Raw genomic sequence first — 18,619 nt, 5'->3', positions numbered from 1 at the left:
CATCAGTCCATAAAACCTTAGAAAAATCAGTCTTGAGATATTTCTTGGCCCAGTCTTGACGTTTCAGCTTGTGTGTCTTGTTCAGTGGTGGTCGTCTTTCAGCCTTTCTTACCTTGGCCATGTCTCTGAGTATTGCACACCTTGTGCTTTTGGGCACTCCAGTGATGTTGCAGCTCTGAAATATGGCCAAACTGGTGGCAAGTGGCATCGTGGCAGCTGCACGCTTGACTTTTCTCAGTTCATGGGCAGTTATTTTGCGCCTTGGTTTTTCCACACGCTTCTTGCGACCCTGTTGACTATTTTGAATGAAACGCTTGATTGTTCGATGATCACGCTTCAGAAGCTTTGCAATTTTAAGAGTGCTGCATCCCTCTGCAAGATATCTCACTATTTTTGACTTTTCTGAGCCTGTCAAGTCCTTCTTTTGACCCATTTTGCCAAAGGAAAGGAAGTTGCCTAATAATTATGCACACCTGATATAGGGTGTTGATGTCATTAGACCACACCCCTTCTCATTACAGAGATGCACATCACCTAATATTCTTAATTGGTAGTAGGCTTTCGAGCCTATACAGCTTGGAGTAAGACAACATGCATAAAGAGGATGATGTGGTCAAAATACTCATTTGCCTAATAATTCTGCACTCCCTGTATATATAGTTAGGAAATTGAATTAAAAAAAAAAAAACTAGAAATTCACTTAAAAAAAACTAAGGTTACAGAGATGTTATAGTTAAGCTCACATTTTGAAAGCACCAAACCAAAGAAATTCACCAATTATAGTTAGTTACCTCATGTAGCTATAACTCGTGCCCTAAAGTAACTATAACTCACAGCCCCGCCATGCACAGTTTTTTTTCTCGTCAAAATGGTACTGCAAATAGGACATTGATCTATCTATGATGTTATCAAAGATGTCATGAGTGCTGTAATTTGCAGTGCATGGCAAGGGTGTGAGTTAGTTACCTTAGGGCACGAGTTCTAGTTACATGAGGTAACTCTAACTACAACTGGTGAATTTCTATGGTATGTTACGTTTAAAATGTGATCCTAAGTATAACGTCCCTGTAACCTTTGTTTCTTTTTCTTTTTATTTTATTTTTTATGCATAGGAATTTTAATTACTGTACGTTAATCCAGCAACCACTGTGCACTGCCTTAGGCCATGCACAGCCAAGGTTAGCCAGAGGGCCTGGCCTTTGGCTGGGCCCTCTGGCAAACCCCCTCTAAGCACCCAACAAAGCACGTCCTTCACCCATGCGCAGGGGAGGTTGCCTGCAGGACCTGGTCTTCAGCTTGACCTTGTGGCCAACACCCCCTGACCACCCCAACCGAGGCAATGCACAGCCCTTTTGCCGTGCGCAGCAGGAGTTAGCTGCAACTTCTGTGAGTGTGAGAATAGATATGAGATTGTTATGTGGGAGAGGGGGCTTGGCTTCAGCTGAGTCCCAAGATGGCTGTCAACACTCCAACAGCTTTTGTTGCTGAAGTGTTATCGGCCGATCAGATCTCTGCACGAGATTGGGAGGGACTGTGAATTTCCCCTTAATTTCTCTAAAACTACTGAACCGAATTACACCCAAAAAAAAAAAAAAAAAAAACTCTTTCTGAATTGGTGTAATTCCGTCCAGTAGTTTTTGCGCTATTGCTGTTCTAAATCACTATAGAAAAATGAATAGAGTAAAAAGTGTTTTGCCCTCCCCCCCCCCCCCCCCCCCCCCCCGATGGATCACTCTAAAACTTTCCAGGCAGCAGCTGACGGAACTGTCACATTTTTTGGGAAGGTTTTGTGAAGATTTGTCAAGCAGTGCCAAAGATATAGGCAAGTGGGAAAAAGAAACTCTTTTTATAGCGAAACTAGGTCCTAACTTTACCTACCTATAGATAGCCCCTAGGTAACATATCTTTCTTAGGTGTAAATGTAATTAGTCCCGAAAGCCACTTCCCCTTGTTAATTTTCTGCATGGTTCTCATAGATCCTTTATCAGTATAACCCTCTCTGTCTATAACTCCCAAACCATCTTTTATGGAAGTATGTTGTTGTTTCTGGGAGAATTTCCTGTCCACCCCCGCCACCCCCAAACAACAAGACCCCTACATATTATATACACATTTACAGTTCAAATAAAATAAATACATGTGCCTTCTTTTTTGTTTCTTACTGTTTATTGAGGCTGAATCATAGCATTGCAGTCTTTTGCTATTCTCTGGTAAAAGAGAAAAGGAAAAGGAGGCAAATTAATGCTCCTCTGCCCACGAGAATCTACATAAGAGGAAGGAGCTCTGTGTCTGTACCCGATCAGGGAGCCAGATGCTGTTTGGAATTTTTCATAACTTAAAAAATGAAAAACATTATCGGACTTCTTTGCTGGGGTACAGACACTGGCTCCTTCCAGTCAATGCTTCTCTCCCTGTGAGAAGCATTGTGAGTTGGACAAGCTTTCTCTCTGCATCTTAGTAAATTCCAGCAGCGTCCTGCTCCTTGCCATTTTTGTGCTATGTAACAATTTGCAGTTTGAAGACGTAGGTACAAAACCTTTAGAAAATACAGAGTGCTATAGATAGCTGAAAAGTAGACAATAGTCTGAATTCAGCAAGGGTGTAGTTTTCTCAAGGATTTTCCAAACAAATTAAATGTTGAGATGAAAAATAATGGATATTTGTGGGGATAAACGGAATGGGTAACAAGATTTTCACCTGTAGCTTTCTGAACAGAATGCCATAACACAAACTTAATATATCATTACTTCTTCAGGCTCTTCCAATTGCAGAGATCTAAACTGTTTGTAGTTTGTTCCAAAGCCCATGATACCCAGATCCAGCAGTGGAGCTGAAGTTCCATTATTTTTTTCACTGTTTAGTGACTGTGCATCCGTACATTGTAATCAATGTAAATGGGATAAACTGAAGCTATGTATTTTTTTAATTGTACTCCAGAATCTGAGTTTAGGGATGGTGGTTATGTGTAGCCCTCCAAGGGCCAGATGTATAAAAGTTAGGATTTACAATTTCAAATTGCGATTCTTACTGAATCGCAATTAGGAAATCCCAATTCCTAATGTAAGAAACCTTAGAACTTTTAATTTAGTGATTTCTAGTGGCTACCCCATCAATGTTAATGAGGTAGTTCGGAGTTTGTGAACCATTAGGAATGATGGCCATCAGAGGGATCGTGGCTTGCTGTTTTCAGCAGACCACCATGTCTGTGATGCTTTTTAATAAAGCATTTTTTTTAAAATGCGGCCCGCTTTCCTTAAAGGAAAATGGGATGTATTTCAAAAAAACAAAATAACACATTTGAGTTTAATTGGACCACTGTGTGTTCTTCAAAAATATGTGGTTAAACATTCTCAAAGGGGAATGGGTCCTATGGAAGGACTCCTTCACATTTGTGAATGGTCACCAATACCTTTCAGAAGTTGGTAAAAAAAAAATTGTACATACCACTGCAATTCGGGATTTAAACGGTACCCTCTAAACATGTGCCTTCCAAATACTGAATTGCGTTTCGGTAACAAGTTACCAAATCACAATTTGGCTTTGGTACATTTTCAAATGCTTTCTTTTGTGGTCGCAAATGGACTGGTTTTGCGAATTGGGCTATTTTGACCTCAAAGATATTCCACATTTGTCCGAAAAATCTAGATTACATATAATGGCAGATGATTATGAGTAAGTTCATTCAAGAGTTTTGTGTACACAGACCTAAAATAAAGATATTCAATGGCTAAATGTCCTACCCTCTTGCAATTATAACTGTACCCTACAACTGCTGATAGGTCTATTGCCTGAGACAGGAAAGGCTTAGGAACATGACAATGGGAACCACCAGAAAGAAACGTTGAGAATGTGGTTTATTTTGGGTTGTGTGTAACTCTGGCATATGGGCCCTGAGGTGGCTGACACGAAAGGAAATTTACAAACATCAGATATTTCTGAAAACTAGACACCTAGGGTGGGGTGTGGTATGTGTGAAAGTGGTGTAGCTTAATTGAACGCCACCACTTCATCTTGCCCAGTGTGTTCTACAAATGTATACTTTGGTTAAAAAAAAGTTGAATTTCCTCCGGTTTCTGTGGCTGAACTTCCTAAACGAGTGGGGAACAGCAAAACTCCCAACACCCAGTGTTTACACCCTTCTGCTTATAAACTTAAGTTTTTCACGTTAGTGGATTTACCATAATGGACAAGAAGAAGCCTAAACTGATCTTGTGAAGTTAATGTTGCGTCAATGTGGTTGAAGCTCCAGCCTACTCCTGTCACGTGCAGTATATCGACCCACACATGGGGTACCAATTTTATTGGGTGAAGTGTGGGCACAATGAATAATATGGCTGTTGCTGGATGTTCTGGAGTTTTCTATCACAGAGTGAAGAAATGGTGACTTTTTATTTAAACACATACTTTTTGACATTTTCAGGAAGATCTGGGTAATACAACCTGCCGAGACCCATGCAAGCCACGTCACCTTGGATTCTCCTGGGTGCCTTTTTATTTTCAGAAATGTCTATAATTGGCACATTTACGTGGATACTGTATGAACCTGGGTCAAAATATTGCAGCCGTCCCAATGGAATGTCTCCTCCAGCCCCTTTGTGTGTAGTGATGGATCCCTGCTCAAACACACTGGAAACAAACTCATGTCTGGTGTACCCAAACTCAGGGTACACATATGCGCCTAACCTTGGCAATAATTTGTTTTTGGGCGATCTCATGGATACCCAAAAAGTTGTTCCGTACGTTTTTGAACAACTTGACACTGGTATGTTTTTTTTTTTTTTTTTTTTTCCTAGCTGTAAAACGAGATCCCTAAAGCACGGTTGCTATTTTTACCAATAGCCACTAGGAGGAAGTATTGGTCCATGGACAGTGAATTAAAAATCACGGGATGCGCTCACTCGGAGGGTGAATGCAATTTTGGTCCTGTCTAGTGTTTACAGAAGCAACTTTAGCTGAGTTCTTGTTACTTTCCCTGGAAGAATATCTCGTGTTAGTTACAGGTTTGCAGTGTTCGCATGTTGACAGGGGCGTAACGCCGGCCCCTATAGCCTCTGAGGTGGTTGGGCGCCGGCAAAACAGTTCAAAGGCGCTCGACTCTTCTAGGGACCCTCCTTTCACCACAAGATCAATGAATATCTGTGAGATGCAAGCGGCTATGGGGTCCCACTGTTCCATAACTTGCAGGGGAGAAGAGGCGCTTCCTTTTGCGTTACGCCACTGCCTGTTGGAATTAAGGGGCAGATGTATCAAAGGGTTTTACCCATTTTATTTCTATGGGAAAATGTGTTCGTACATATGGCCCCAAGTACTTGCTTGCTACCGAGTGGCTTTCGACAGACATTTCCAGCAGTATTTATATATGTTCAGCTTGCACTGAAGCGTTTGCTTGAGCTAGGCCCTTGGAACATAACCTACTGAATGTCAGTTGTATGAGAAACCGGGTGATTGCATCGATCATTCGGTGGGTCAGTCAGCATTGGTAAAAATCCAACCCGTTGCGGACCGGGAGATCTCTGTGCGCAAAGATGAGAACACTGTTATTACATGTTTCCCCGCTGGGAGAGAAGACTAGTTTTTGACTCCTTTTCTAGTATGTTATTTATGTTTCATGTGTATAAAGTGCGGCTATACTATGTTATTTATGCTGCTGCCATTTCTGTACCGTACAGTCATGCACTGGTGTGGTCGCATGTGCCATGCCATTCGGGTATTCAGGGTGTCTTTCCGAATGAGACGGCTTGTATTGGCTGTCAAGTCAGAGTGACGGAATGTATTTAATAGAGCTAGGTTGGAAGACAAAGAAAGCATTGGCAAAGCCAGTAGGTCTGGCCTTGGCATTTTTTCATTCAATAGTGTCGGTTTTGTTTACACACACACCAACCACTTTCAAATACTTAAGAGTAGTTAGAGCGAGTGTATGTGTGCATTTGTGTGACGCCCCACCCCTTCAGGCTTCAGAATTTGGAAGAACTTTGGGAAGGGAACAGTCTGATGGTTAACTTTTGTGGTTGTTCTGACAGTCTTCCTATGGAAGCCATAATTCGGCTGTTAAACAGCAAGGGTCACGTCTATGTGGTCTTATTTGCTCTGCCTAGCCATTCATTTATGAAAAATCTTATCATAAGACTGTATATTCTTTCACGTAGTTTTTTCAATTTTACTTGTATTACTTCAAGCATTATTTTACCAAAGGCACATGCACATATCACTAGCCTCATGCGGTGCAAGTGACTGGACATAACTGTCAGCTTGTAGAAATTCTGTCAAATCCCACAGTGTCTGTTTAATAAGAGACGTCTTTACCATTGCGAACACGAGTTAATGCCTTTGCAGAGATGACCATTTCAACTGCTTTCTGCTTTTCTTTTCCCAGGATGCTCCAGAGTTTTCAATTTTTCTCCTTCATGCCTGCGCACACAATCCAACTGGAACAGACCCCAAACCAGATGAGTGGAAGCAGATTGCAGAGGTCATGAAGGTATTTAAAAAAAATCTGACTGCAGTTGTATGAGTTGATGTTTAATGTTCGGGTCTGAGTACGCTGTAAATGATTGCGGCTTTTATCAATCTGGTAAATTGTCCACCTAATATTCGACTCCAAATCGTATCTGCACGAAGTCTGATCTGGAGTCCGGTATAGGTGAAGGTTGCTGGTAAAGTGAAGCGGGCTGTGCAGCACCACAAGCGGAGTTTCTTTACAGGATTGAAACCTAAGGGTGTTTAAGCTCAGTCCGTGTGTTACTAGAAGTACGTGTTCTTCCTTAGTACTATGGGATGTAGCTCCTCTCCATCTAGGCACAATATTGAGAAGAAACTTTGAACCCTAGAGATTGGGTAGAGGTGACATCCTAAGCCCAATGCAGACTTCTTCAAGGAGGCCGGCCACGGCCAGAGCAGTTTGTCCAAACTTTGCACCAGTTATGGAACTGTAATCCGAGAGCAACATTTAATGGGCACCCAACATGGGTACACAAAGCACAGAATCGCACTGTCCATTTTGGTAGATATTTATGATGTTAAGCGATAGTGAGCTCGGTGATCTTTTGTTCACGGTAATGGTTACTAGAAACAGTTTTTACGTAAGGGTTTTGTCACAGAAAACCTGGAGCTCAAATGTGGAGGCCCGACCTACGCGGCAATAGGCCTTCCCAGTGTGACTGTAGCCCTGTTAAGGGAGCGTTCCGAGGCCGTTTTTAAAGACTTTTCTTTGTCTCTTTTACATTCTTTACTTAGTTTAAACCTGTTCAGCCTTTTGACCGTATAAAGTGGAGTGGAAGATGCCTCAGTGGGACCAGAGTTATATTATTACTTTAATGTTGCGCTGATCTGACAGACGTTGCTGTACATTTACCGTCTGGATGTAGAACAGATGTTTGCACATTCATAAACACCTTTTTCAGTATGCACAAAGTGAACCGAATTATTAAGGGAATCCTTTACCACTCCTCTCCCGTTGAGCCAAAGGGTGTGTGGACTTGTGCAAAAGAAACTAGTTTGTAATTCCAGTAGGCACAATTTGTAGAGGAGTGAAGATATAACTACAAGATGTTTTGTTGTTCGTTTGCGATTAAACACTTTCACTAGCTGGTAGCCATGTGCTGCAGAAAGGGACGGATCCTGATACCGATTTGCTGCCAATACAGGCCAATGCCACACTTCTGCCAGCGTGGCACCCGTAAACCTTTTACTGTCCAGTTTTTGAGTGTTCAAGAACTGCCGTGAAGCTTTGAAAGTCGAGGGAAATACTGATATGCAACGTTTGCCCTCGTTATTTCTGCAGGAAAGAAAGCCCGCTATTCTGAGAAATGCTCTTCATCATTACCTGCGAATTTCCTACTGGCCAGCGAACATGCGGGATCTAGACACTGTCAAGGACCCCCTTTGTTCGTTACAAGGTCACTGACATAAAAGGCGTGTTACACTCTAGCCCAGTGGTTCCCAACCTGTGGTCTGGGGAGCCATGGGGGTCCGCGAAGCCTCCTCACGGGTCCGCGACTGCTTAGAAAATGATATATTAATAGAATAAGTCCCCAGCTTTCAGTAATGACTCGGTGCGGGTCGCCGGGTTCCAGTAATAATAAAGTGGGGGTCCACAGAAGTCAAAAGGTTGGGTCCACTGCTCTAGTCGTCTTCCCTTCTTTTTTTTTTTTTTTTTCTTTTTTTTATGTGCATGTCCTAGTACCTCTCTCAGGACTAGTTCACCTGGAACAGGCAACATAAATCTGAACAGCATTTAAGTTACCCATCGTCTCTTTGTTGAACACCCTGGGTAAATAGCCACTGGGTATGGGGAGGGGTTGAAGAGTTCTGAGGATCCTTGTGTAAGCTCAGAAGCAAAGGTGAAAGGATGTTTTCACTTCACCTCATCGCAAACAAATAAAATATTTAAGACGTGAGGACAAAAGCCTGGCTGTGGAAAGTGGAACCTGGGAGATGGCAAGGTTTCGAAGTTAAGGGCTTGTGATATTTGGGTAAAGGACGTAATTAGATGAGGGGATGAAATGTAGGTGTGCAGTATTCTTAATTATAGATGGCTAGTTCTTTAAGGATGAAAACAAGCAAGGCCTGTTTTCGGCAGGAGATTGGTGACGTAAGTAAGAGGGAACATGAGCAGGAAGTTCGCAGTTCGTGAGTGGAACGACCTGATTTAGAGTTTGCTGGATGGGATATTCGATCCACCTTATTACTAACGCATTCGATCGCAATACCCTTGTAATAAAATGGACGGGAGATCCGTCACGTTTGTGACCACGGACCCGCCCGCTAAATTCTATATAATGCCCTAAATCTGTTATGTGATGATTAAATTCATGATGAGTCACATGGAATGGAAGTTTGCGTATTCAGTGAGTTTATACAGTGATGTACTAAAGAAGTCATGTTATCATGTAAACTTGACATCATGTAAGTAAACGGTCATGTTTTTCTCTTGGAGTCCAGTGTGTATTCTGCACAGTGGGGAGCTGTCTAATTGGAGGGCTTTCTATCCCATCTCTGTGCAGTGAAACATGTTGATGTGTAACACTTACTGTAAAGTGGCCTCGGCCAGGTATACAGAGACGTTTGCATTATTCGCAATTATTATGTAAGAAGCATGTCTGTAACCACGCTGTTCCCTGGTCTTCCTTCTCCCAATTCTAGCGGAAATACCTTTTTCCATTCTTTGACTCGGCCTATCAGGGCTTTGCCTCCGGGAGCCTAGACAAGGATGCCTGGGCCGTGCGGTACTTCGTTTCCGATGGGTTTGAGCTGTTCTGCGCGCAGTCCTTCTCCAAGAATTTCGGATTATACAGTGAGTGTCATTATGTTGGGGATTTGGGATGACAAACCTTTTAAACTATTGTATTAGCAGCACATTTGTTTTATGTCAACATTCTTTCTCTTTGTAAAGCCAGTTCATTTAACTTTTTTCATACCTTAGAACCCTCTGATAAAGTGGGCCACGTTGAACAAACGCACTATACTTAGCAAAGAGTGCGCTTCTTTCACAAACAATGGTCCAATGTTAAGTATTTCCCTTTCCAACAATTCAGTCACTCCTCACTCCATAAAAACTTTACACAAATGGAAACGAAAGTGACTTGTCTGGATAAAGTTGGTTTCTTTCTTTGGTAGATTTACCGTGAGGGAACTCGAGGCTCATACTTCAGCAGGTTGTAATTGTGGAGAAGTCACAATATCTTCAAGCACTGTTACTCTCTTGTACTCTCTGTGTGTTCATGGCAATAACACCTGGGATTGCACTTTCGAGGGCCACCCTGCCCAGTGGATTGAGACTTGTTTCCTTAGCCTAAGCGACATGTTTAGATAGTATGAAGCAAAGTTACTATGTAAATGTAACGCTAATACTTGGTGAGTAGACTAATTGGCATACCTCAGCCTACCCTCTCTCCCAGCATCAAGAGCCAGCCTGGTGAAACATCCACACACTTCATGCTTATAAATGAAAAGTGAGGCCAGACAGTATAGGAATGCAAGCAGCATTCCCCATCTGTGTGGTTTTTCTAACTGCTGATGTGTGTGCATTATTGTTAAAGGAACAAAGCACCTCAATTAGAACAATTGCTTTCTGAATGATTCCTCTTACTGCAGATTCCTCACCTTGTAAATGCCCCAGACGACAGACTGGATCCAGGGATTTTTCTCAGCATTCCTCACACGCACCAGCAGGCGCCATCATGCAGCTCTGCAGCAACTTTGTTCCTCCCGGAATGTTATGCTGAAGCCATACATATGCACCACCCACCCATGCATGCTAACTTCTCTTCTTTACTTTCTGCGCCTACGGACCTGACAATTTTGTTCTTGAAAATGTTCTTACAGTATGGAAGGTAATATTTCACCTCTGAAGACTACAGGGCTTAAAACTTTGAGGGACTGTCACAAGCAGATGTCTGTGACAGACCCCAGCCAGCTGTGTCTCTCATGCCTAGGATCGTCGCAAGACTCAAAGGCCTGTGCGACTCTTCCAGGATGAATCTGAAATGATCCAGGACCGCAAAGCCAAGCTGTATATCATGAAGCACAGTTGGAAAGTGCATTCGGGCTGGTCCCGGTTGAACTTGAAGAAACAGACTTGTTCCCATCCTCAAGGCTGTTCTCAGGAAACATTATTTTCACATTCCAATTCATCATGTAAGTTCAAGTCAAAGAAAAAACACAAGACGTTGAAGTGGGAGTCCTCCTTGTCACTGCACTCTCCTCATGAGAATTTGCAAGTATGACAAGGCACCTCTCTGCCTCTGTCCCAATTTCCCACCGCGTTTCCCAGTGCTGTGCAAATTGTCATGTCCCTCGGTGATGCCCTAACAGGTTTAAGCAGGAGGAAATGTTGTGCATGTTTGGCACAGTTATGGCTCACCTTCGGATCCCAAGGATCTGAGGAGGTGTCCAGACTGGTTACCATCAGTAGATTTGTCCTCCATGCTGTCTGTGCCACTTGATTCCACTGCAAGGTCTGCCCCAATTACCCATCCAGTTCAACCTCATTCTGACTCCAATAGGACACTGCCTCTCCTAGAACTCTTCAGATACCTTTTGCCTCATACTCTGACCACTGTCAACACTGTGATACTGTAGATGATGGGGTTGATGTGACCCATTTTTATGTTGACAACCTTTTTTATGAATCCTTAGGACTCCAGTGTGCTAGACATTTTCCCAAAGACTGGATTGAACTCTCCCCGGGCCTTCCACAGAACAGTCTGCCTCCTTTGCTGTAGTGATTAGACTGGTTACCAAAGTTCTAGACCTACAACTTCCATCTGTTGAAGCTAAAATAAATATCCTTATGGAGGTCCTGTTACCTGGGCAAGCTTCCACAGAACCACTGCCCCTTTTAAATGAAGCCCTGAGGGATACATTAATGTGGCCTTGGGCCAAACTTTGTTCTTGCCCACCAATCAATAGACAAGTGGTCAAATGACATTGGCCTGCTGCTGGTGACCCTCCTTTCCTCATGCAACACCCTGTTCCTCAAAGCATGATTGTCCAGACATCTACAAGTAGGCTAAACCCTCATTTTATCCCTATTACTTCTCCTATAAGGAGAAAGGGAATCAAAACACATGGAGACATTCAGAAAAAGGATGTTGTGCTCCCCAGCCTTGCTTTCTGCTCAGTAAATACCAGCTGCTTTCTGGCATGATACTCACATACAGTATAGAATATGGTTGGTGCAATAGTTCCCGATTAAATGCAGTGCAGCCTTTCACAAATTATTCAAGGTGGTCAGTATAACAGGTAGTAAGTCAATAGTGCCTAGCCAAGAGCAAATTACTGCTTAGGCAGAGCAGTCAGTACCCGTGTGGTGTTCCAGGGCAACACATGAATGAGAGCCAATGGTTTTTCAGGTGACATTCTGACATCGCTTATGGACATGTCATTTGATGGTACCAGTCTCTTCAAAGAAGGCAGACTCTGCCTAGGAGCGCTTCAAGGAAAGCAGGGCCACAGCACACTCCCTCTGCTTTCTGCACCTTTCTGACAGTATACCAAACAGTATAGTCCCCTTTGAGACTTGAGTAGGGGGTTGGGACAAAAAACAAGAAAATAGCAAGGCCCATCTTCACAGCAAAATACTCCCCCCCCCCCCCCCCCCCACACACACCCTTTCAAGGCAGGGGATCCAGCAGACCGCATCCAGGAACTCAGGTAAAGTGCACTGCTTGGTCCCCCACCCTTCCTGCCACCACCTCCAAACTGCTTTAATTTGCCCTGCGCGGCACATGGCCACCCTGTTTGAGGCAGGATAAAGTAGTACCTGCACGGGTGGCACAGCATCCCATCCAACAAATGGGTGCTTCAAATCGTAGAGTAATGATATGCCCTACCATTCCTCTCTGATTTGCTTTATATTCCACCTACATGAGAGTGGCTGTTGAAAGCCCTTTTGTCTAGTTTCTAGCCAGAAGTCCAGACTGTTTTGGAAAAAGGTGGTAGAGAGAGTGTTCCGTCATCAGACGTAAGGAATTAATGTCACTCCCACTATGTCTTGGTGCTGAAGAAGGATAAAAGCAGTCATCCAATTTTAGATCTTTGCTGTCTCAATTTCTTCCTGTTCATGATGGCCCAAGTGTTACCAGCCCTAAATCCAGGAAACTGCATGGTAGAGCTGGATTTGCAGGATGCCTCTTTTCACATTCTCATCCTGCAGTACCACAGGCATTACCTGCAGTTCAGGGTGAGCAAAGAGTTTTCATATTTATGCTTCTCTTTGTCCTCACCAGTGCCCCTCTGGTGTTCATGAAAGTGATGAAGGCGGTGGCAGTGCAGCTTTTGAAGCTGGGGGAGGGTAAAGTGGAGGGGGGGTACCAAACGTCTACTACTTCAGTCACTGGCTGTTGAAGGAGGGCTTGCCACAGTCAGTCGTAGACCACTTCCAGACAACAGCAGACCTTCCATTTATGGGAGTTTTCGATCAACATGGCAAAGTCCAATTTAACTCCTTCGCAGAGGCTTTAATTAATCTGAGCCATCCTGGATACTGTGCAGTTTTGAGTTCTGCTTCTTGTTCAGTGAGTCCAAGACATTCAGGCTACAATTCCGATGTTTCAACACCTTCTCCTGGGCGCCAGTGGGAGTGGCTCAGACTTTTTGATCTCCTGCACCCTGCTTTTCGACGATGCCAGATGAGCATGCAGGCTCTGCATTGAGGTATGAATCCTCAGTCAGCTCAACACCAGAGAACCTGTCTGATTCCTGATTCCATCCAGGTTTTGTAGGAGACTGTAAAAGATCTGCAGTGTGGGTTGTTCATCTGCAATTGGACCAGGGACATAAACCTTTCCCTACCCACAGTTGGCGATTTTGACAAATGAGTCACTAGTCAGTTGCAGAGGTCATCTGGTTGACCCCTCCACATTAACCTGCTGTAGTTGCAGACCAATCACTTGATATTGAAGGCCTCTCTATTGTTCAGAAAAGAGAGTCTGGTCCAGATTCTCATCGACAACGTCACCACCATTTGGTACTGCAACATGAAGGGTGAAGTAGGGTCGTTTGTCATGTGCCAGGGGGCTCTGTGCCTCTAGATCTGGACGAGTTGACAGGGTTGCGAATTACCTTGCTGAATCTTTGAACACCAGGGTGAATTAACTCAGCTGGCCACCCATAGCCGCTCACAAATGGCAGCTGCACCCAGATGAAGCACAGTGTCTCGCAGCAATAGGGTGAACCCGGGCTCAGTTTATTCACGACTGCAGAGAATGTGCTATGGCCACACTTTTTTTGCACTGGAGTTCCCAAGATGGCTCTCTAATAGAGCCTCATTCTGCCTAGAATGGAGCACAGGCTTCTTGCATGCCTTTCCTCTGCTGCCTATCCTGCAGAGTTCTGAAGACGGTCAAGAATGACCGTTGCTCTAGTCACCTAGTGGCTCCAGATTTTGCAGTGACAGAGTATGGTACCTGGCACTTCTGGGCATTATTAGCCTCTATGCTCTGGCCAGGCTGCCGTTTCAGGAGGATCTTCAGTCTCAGCAGCGGAGCAGGGTTCTGCAAGTGGGCTTGTGCAATCTACACTTCCATGTATGTAGACTGACTGGTGACAGATGACTAATTTAGATTTCCGTCCAAAGGAGTGGAAGTCATTCTAGCAGCCAAACGTTCTTCTACAAAACCTAAGCGTTCTTCTGTAAAAACTGTTTAGGCCGGCGCTAGAAGCGGGTTGCTGCCTGGTGTAATTCTCGTTACAGAGACCCATTACAGGCAAAGTTGTTGAGTTTTCCTTTTGGTGCCGTCTTCAGCTCAGCAATGACTTGCAGTGAGCAATTATCTGTTGCCCATTTTGGCTTTTTTTGGGGGGAGGGGAGGGGAGGATTTTCCAAAGGAATCACTGCTATTTAAATCACCTGTTGTGATTTGTTTCCTTAAAAGTCTGGGCCATATGTTTCCACCCACACATTTATAATGCCACAGTGGGACCTTAATTTGGTTCTCATTTTCCTGATGTGTGCCCCATTTGAGCTGATGCACAACTGTCCTTAGATTCTGCTGTCTCTCAAAACAGTTTTCCTCATAGATAACCGCAGCCCGTCACATGAGTGAGCTACAGGCTCCGGTGCCTGGGGATATTTAGGAGGTGAGGAATCTGCAGATGGACAATCCATCAGAATTTGCATTACGGAATGTACGAAAATAATTTGTTGTTTTTTTATTTTTTTTTTAAATATCTTTCATACTTGGGATTTGACATATCTAGTGTAAGGACTAGTAACTTTATGTGATGGTAGTTCTCATTGGATTTTTCTCGCTGGATTACAATTTTATTTGCAGATGAGCGAGTTGGAAACCTGACCATTGTAGGGAAGGACTCTGACAATGTTCAGCGTGTCCTATCTCAGTTGGAGAAAATTGTCCGCACCACTTGGTCAAACCCTCCATCACAAGGAGCTCGCATTGTGGCCTGCACTCTAACCAACCCTGAGCTGTTTGCTGAGTGGTAAGAACTAATGCTTTTATTGAGCCTTTTGAGCGTTGAATGATGCGATAATTATGTATAAATGCATGGAGTGTAGACACGCCACAGAAGTGGGTATCAGCTTGCTCAGAGGAGTCGGATCACGGAGTGGAAATGGCAACATTCATTCATTAGAAGCCTGCTTCACTACCGATCTATTCTTGGAAAGACCAATGCTTGCGTTTTTTTTTTTTTTTTTTTTTTTTTTTTTAAATCACTCTTTTTGCAAACAGCCTATGCAACAGCACGGCTTGTTTGAGAAAACCAGTGTAAAAATACCCCTTTGATTCAACTATGCAAGGGTAATTTTGTTGTTCTTGTTACTGTATTAGTATTATGATAGCATGTGAAAGGTATACAAACATATTTATTGAACCAAAAAGGATATTGGAGTTTGGCATCAAAGCAATCGACAGTTGTACTCTACTTGTTTTTGTTTTTTGCCTCTGTATCACAAAAGGAAGGATAATGTGAAGACCATGGCAGACAGAGTGCTCCTCATGAGGGCAGAGTTGGAGTCACGGTTGAAGGCGCTTAAAACACCAGGGACCTGGAATCATATTGTAGAACAGATCGGGATGTTCAGCTACACTGGCTTGAACCGTGAGTAAAGTTAATTTCGATTCCTCAACTAAACTTTGTGTAACACTGATTAGTAAAGGATACAGCAGCTGTCTAAGGGCAATTTAGGAACATTCCACCACATGTTTTAATTTTCTTTAGCATGTAAACACTTCTTATATTTTTATCTTTATTTTTCAGCCAAGCAAGTTGAATACCTCATCAAAGAGAAGCACATCTACCTCATGGCCAGTGGACGAATTAACATGTGTGGGCTTACCACCAAGAACCTGGAATATGTGGCGACATCTATCCATGAAGCTGCCACAAAGATACAATGAAAGACACACATAGTTAATTTGTACTATACTCCCTGTGGAATTGTACTCCTCAATGGTCATAATAATTGTGTGTAATGTGACTTTGATCAAATTGTACGTAGTACACTTCATCTGGGATTTAAATATGCTTGTTTCTCAAGAACTGCAGTGGTAGAACAAATAATTTCTAGCTTCCATGACAGCCATCATTTTAGCAAGACATTTAAAGAAAATTAGGAAGGAGTAAAAATGAGTCGGCCTGTTCATAAATATTGCCTTCTATTTTACTATGTCTATGGGTCATAAAATGTGGTGTCCCTTGTCAGTCATATCTTCCAAGTGCAATACTGTGTCCTTGCACCAATCCCTTATTCCCTTAGACCCCGCTAAGACATAATGTGGGGACCTCTCTGAAGCATGCCTTCAAGGACCAATGCTTGAGCATGTGCATTAATGTATACCAAAAACTCTATACGGATGGCGGGTAAACATGCTTTTCATTGTGCTTTTCAAGCCCATTGAAAATGATAGTAGATCCCTAGTTTACTGACGCCCTTCTGCACAGTATAAATATCATACCTGCCGTTAATGGCGAGGCCGTGGTGACCTTGCATTTGTGTGGTTAGATTTCATTCAACTAACAGTCGAGATAATACTGCATAAACACCTTGCCAAAATCCATATCTTTTTTGTAATTGACTTCTGTTTATTTTAAAGAAAAAAGCAAACCATACACCAAAAACTGACCTGCGCACTGCAAAATGTTGATCTTGGTGTGTGTGCCTTTTGATACTTGTTTATTTGAAAAACACTTTTTCATTGGACCACATGGAGACAGCTAATGATTTGTGACGAGGATCACATTAAAAGTATGTTTGTGTTTTAAAATGAATGTAGTTGTCCGTGGGATGATTTACCCACTTTAATGTTTTAGCTGAGGTGGAGGTAGTTCAAGTACTTCTACAGATAACACTAAGCATTGTAGTTTTAGGATTTGCTAGATCTTCGGAAAAGGACTTAATGCACATAAACAAGCAGAAAAACGCCAGTGCAGCAGGCCCAAAATCATCCCAAAGAGTTAACTAAATACTGGAATGTTACTTGTTAACATTTGTTCGTACATCTTCCAATTGAATTTGATGATAGTGTATCGATTTTATGTGTATGCCCTGATGTGCTGTATTTAATGCAGAGTCAAATCCCATAAAAACATTTTGCTTTGACCAACAAGTAGTGAAATCATTTATTGACCACTTACTTTTTAATAATTGTGAGTATCACAGTTTGTGTTCTTGGATTTAAAACACTTAGGGGGTCATTTTGACCTTGGCGGACGGCGGAGGCCGTCCGCCAAGGTACCGCCGCTGAATGACCGCACCGCGGTCAAAAGACCGCGGCGGCCATTCAGACATTTCCTCTGGGCCGGCGGACGCTCTCCAAAAGAGCGCCCGCCGGCCCAGAGGAAATGCCCCTGCAACGAGGACGCCGGCTCAGAATTGAGCCGGCGTAGTTGCAGGGGTGCGACGGGTGCAGTTGCACCCGTCGCGTATTTCAGTGTCTGCTTAGCAGACACTGAAATACTTTGCGGGGCCCTCTTACGGGGGCCCCTGCAGTGCCCATGCCATGGGTATGGGCACTGCAGGGGCCCCCAGGGGCCCCGCGGCACCCTCTACCGCCATCCTGTTCCTGGCGGGAGACCCGCCAGGAACAGGATGGCGGTAGGGGGTGAGAGAATCCCCATGGCTGCACATCCCGCCATCTGGTGTTGGGCTCGGAGTGTTACAAGTTGTTTTTCTTCGAAGAAGTCTTTTCGAGTCACGAGACCGAGGGACTCCTCCCATTTCGACTCCATTGCGCATGGGCGTCGACTCCATCTTAGATTGTTTTTTTTCCGCCATCGGGTTCGGACGTGTTCCTTTTCGCTCCGTGTTTCGGGTCGGAAAGTTAGTTAGAATCTTGAAATAAACGTCGGTATTGTTTGCGTTCGGTATCGGGTTAGTTACAACAGATCGACACCGAATTTTGAAGAGCTCCAGTGGCCCTTCGGGGTTTTTTCGATCCCCCGTCGGGGCCTGGCCGGCCCGGCCACGTGCGACTTCAAGGCTGATGGAACGGACCCCATTCCGCTTCTGTCCAAAATGCCATAACAAGTATCCGTATACGGATCAGCATCTGGTCTGTAACTTGTGCTTGTCCCCAGAGCACAAGGAAGATACTTGTGAGGCCTGTCGAGCTTTTCGGTCCAGAAAGACGTTAAGAGACCGACGAGCCAGAAGACTGCAGATGGCGTCGACGCCGACAGGACAAGAGCTTTTCGAGGAGGAAAAGGAAGCTTTCTCTATCCACGAGTCGGACTCGGAAGAGCTTGAGGCCGAAGAAATGCCGAAAACCGTGAGTAAGACGTCGAAACATAAGACTCACGAGAAGTCAACAAAAGCCCAGGGGACGCCACCGCCAACAGGCCATGGCTTAACCCAAAAAATAGGTGACCGAGCCAAGGCACCGAAAAAGGGCACGCTGGTGTCGAAGTCATCCGACTCCGGTCGAGATACCGCCACACAGCAATCTCGGATCCGAGACATCGGCTCAGAGAAATTTCGGCACCGTGACAGCGGCACCGAACAAATTCGGCACCGAGAAACCACCACGCCGAAAATTACAAAGGTTTCTTCGGAGCCTAAAAAGACGTCTGAAAAAGTTTCGGTTCCGAAACATCCAGCCTCAGAGCCGAAAACAGGTTCCTATACAGAGGAACAAGGATTGTCCTCCCAAATGCAAAA

General features: G+C 43.9%; 1 protein-coding gene across 1 annotated transcript in view; it reads left to right on the top strand.

Annotated features, from left to right (window-relative positions):
* The window catches only part of GOT1 (glutamic-oxaloacetic transaminase 1), a 62,690-nt gene extending 45,621 nt beyond the window's left edge, over window positions 1–17,069 (top strand). Inside the window, exons 5-9 of the mRNA XM_069239664.1 lie at window positions 6,374–6,478; window positions 9,142–9,292; window positions 14,775–14,940; window positions 15,419–15,561; window positions 15,721–17,069. Coding sequence (XP_069095765.1) covers window positions 6,374–6,478; window positions 9,142–9,292; window positions 14,775–14,940; window positions 15,419–15,561; window positions 15,721–15,860 — 705 coding nt within the window. The 3' untranslated portion in view covers window positions 15,861–17,069. The remainder of the gene's footprint in view (window positions 1–6,373; window positions 6,479–9,141; window positions 9,293–14,774; window positions 14,941–15,418; window positions 15,562–15,720) is intronic.
* Window positions 17,070–18,619: the final 1,550 nt, after the last annotated feature.

Source organism: Pleurodeles waltl, chromosome 6, assembly GCF_031143425.1.
Source record: "Pleurodeles waltl isolate 20211129_DDA chromosome 6, aPleWal1.hap1.20221129, whole genome shotgun sequence".
NCBI classification, from domain to species: Eukaryota; Metazoa; Chordata; class Amphibia; order Caudata; family Salamandridae; genus Pleurodeles; species Pleurodeles waltl.
Note: the sequence above shows the minus strand (reverse complement) of the source record. Positions and strands in the feature narration are given on the sequence as shown.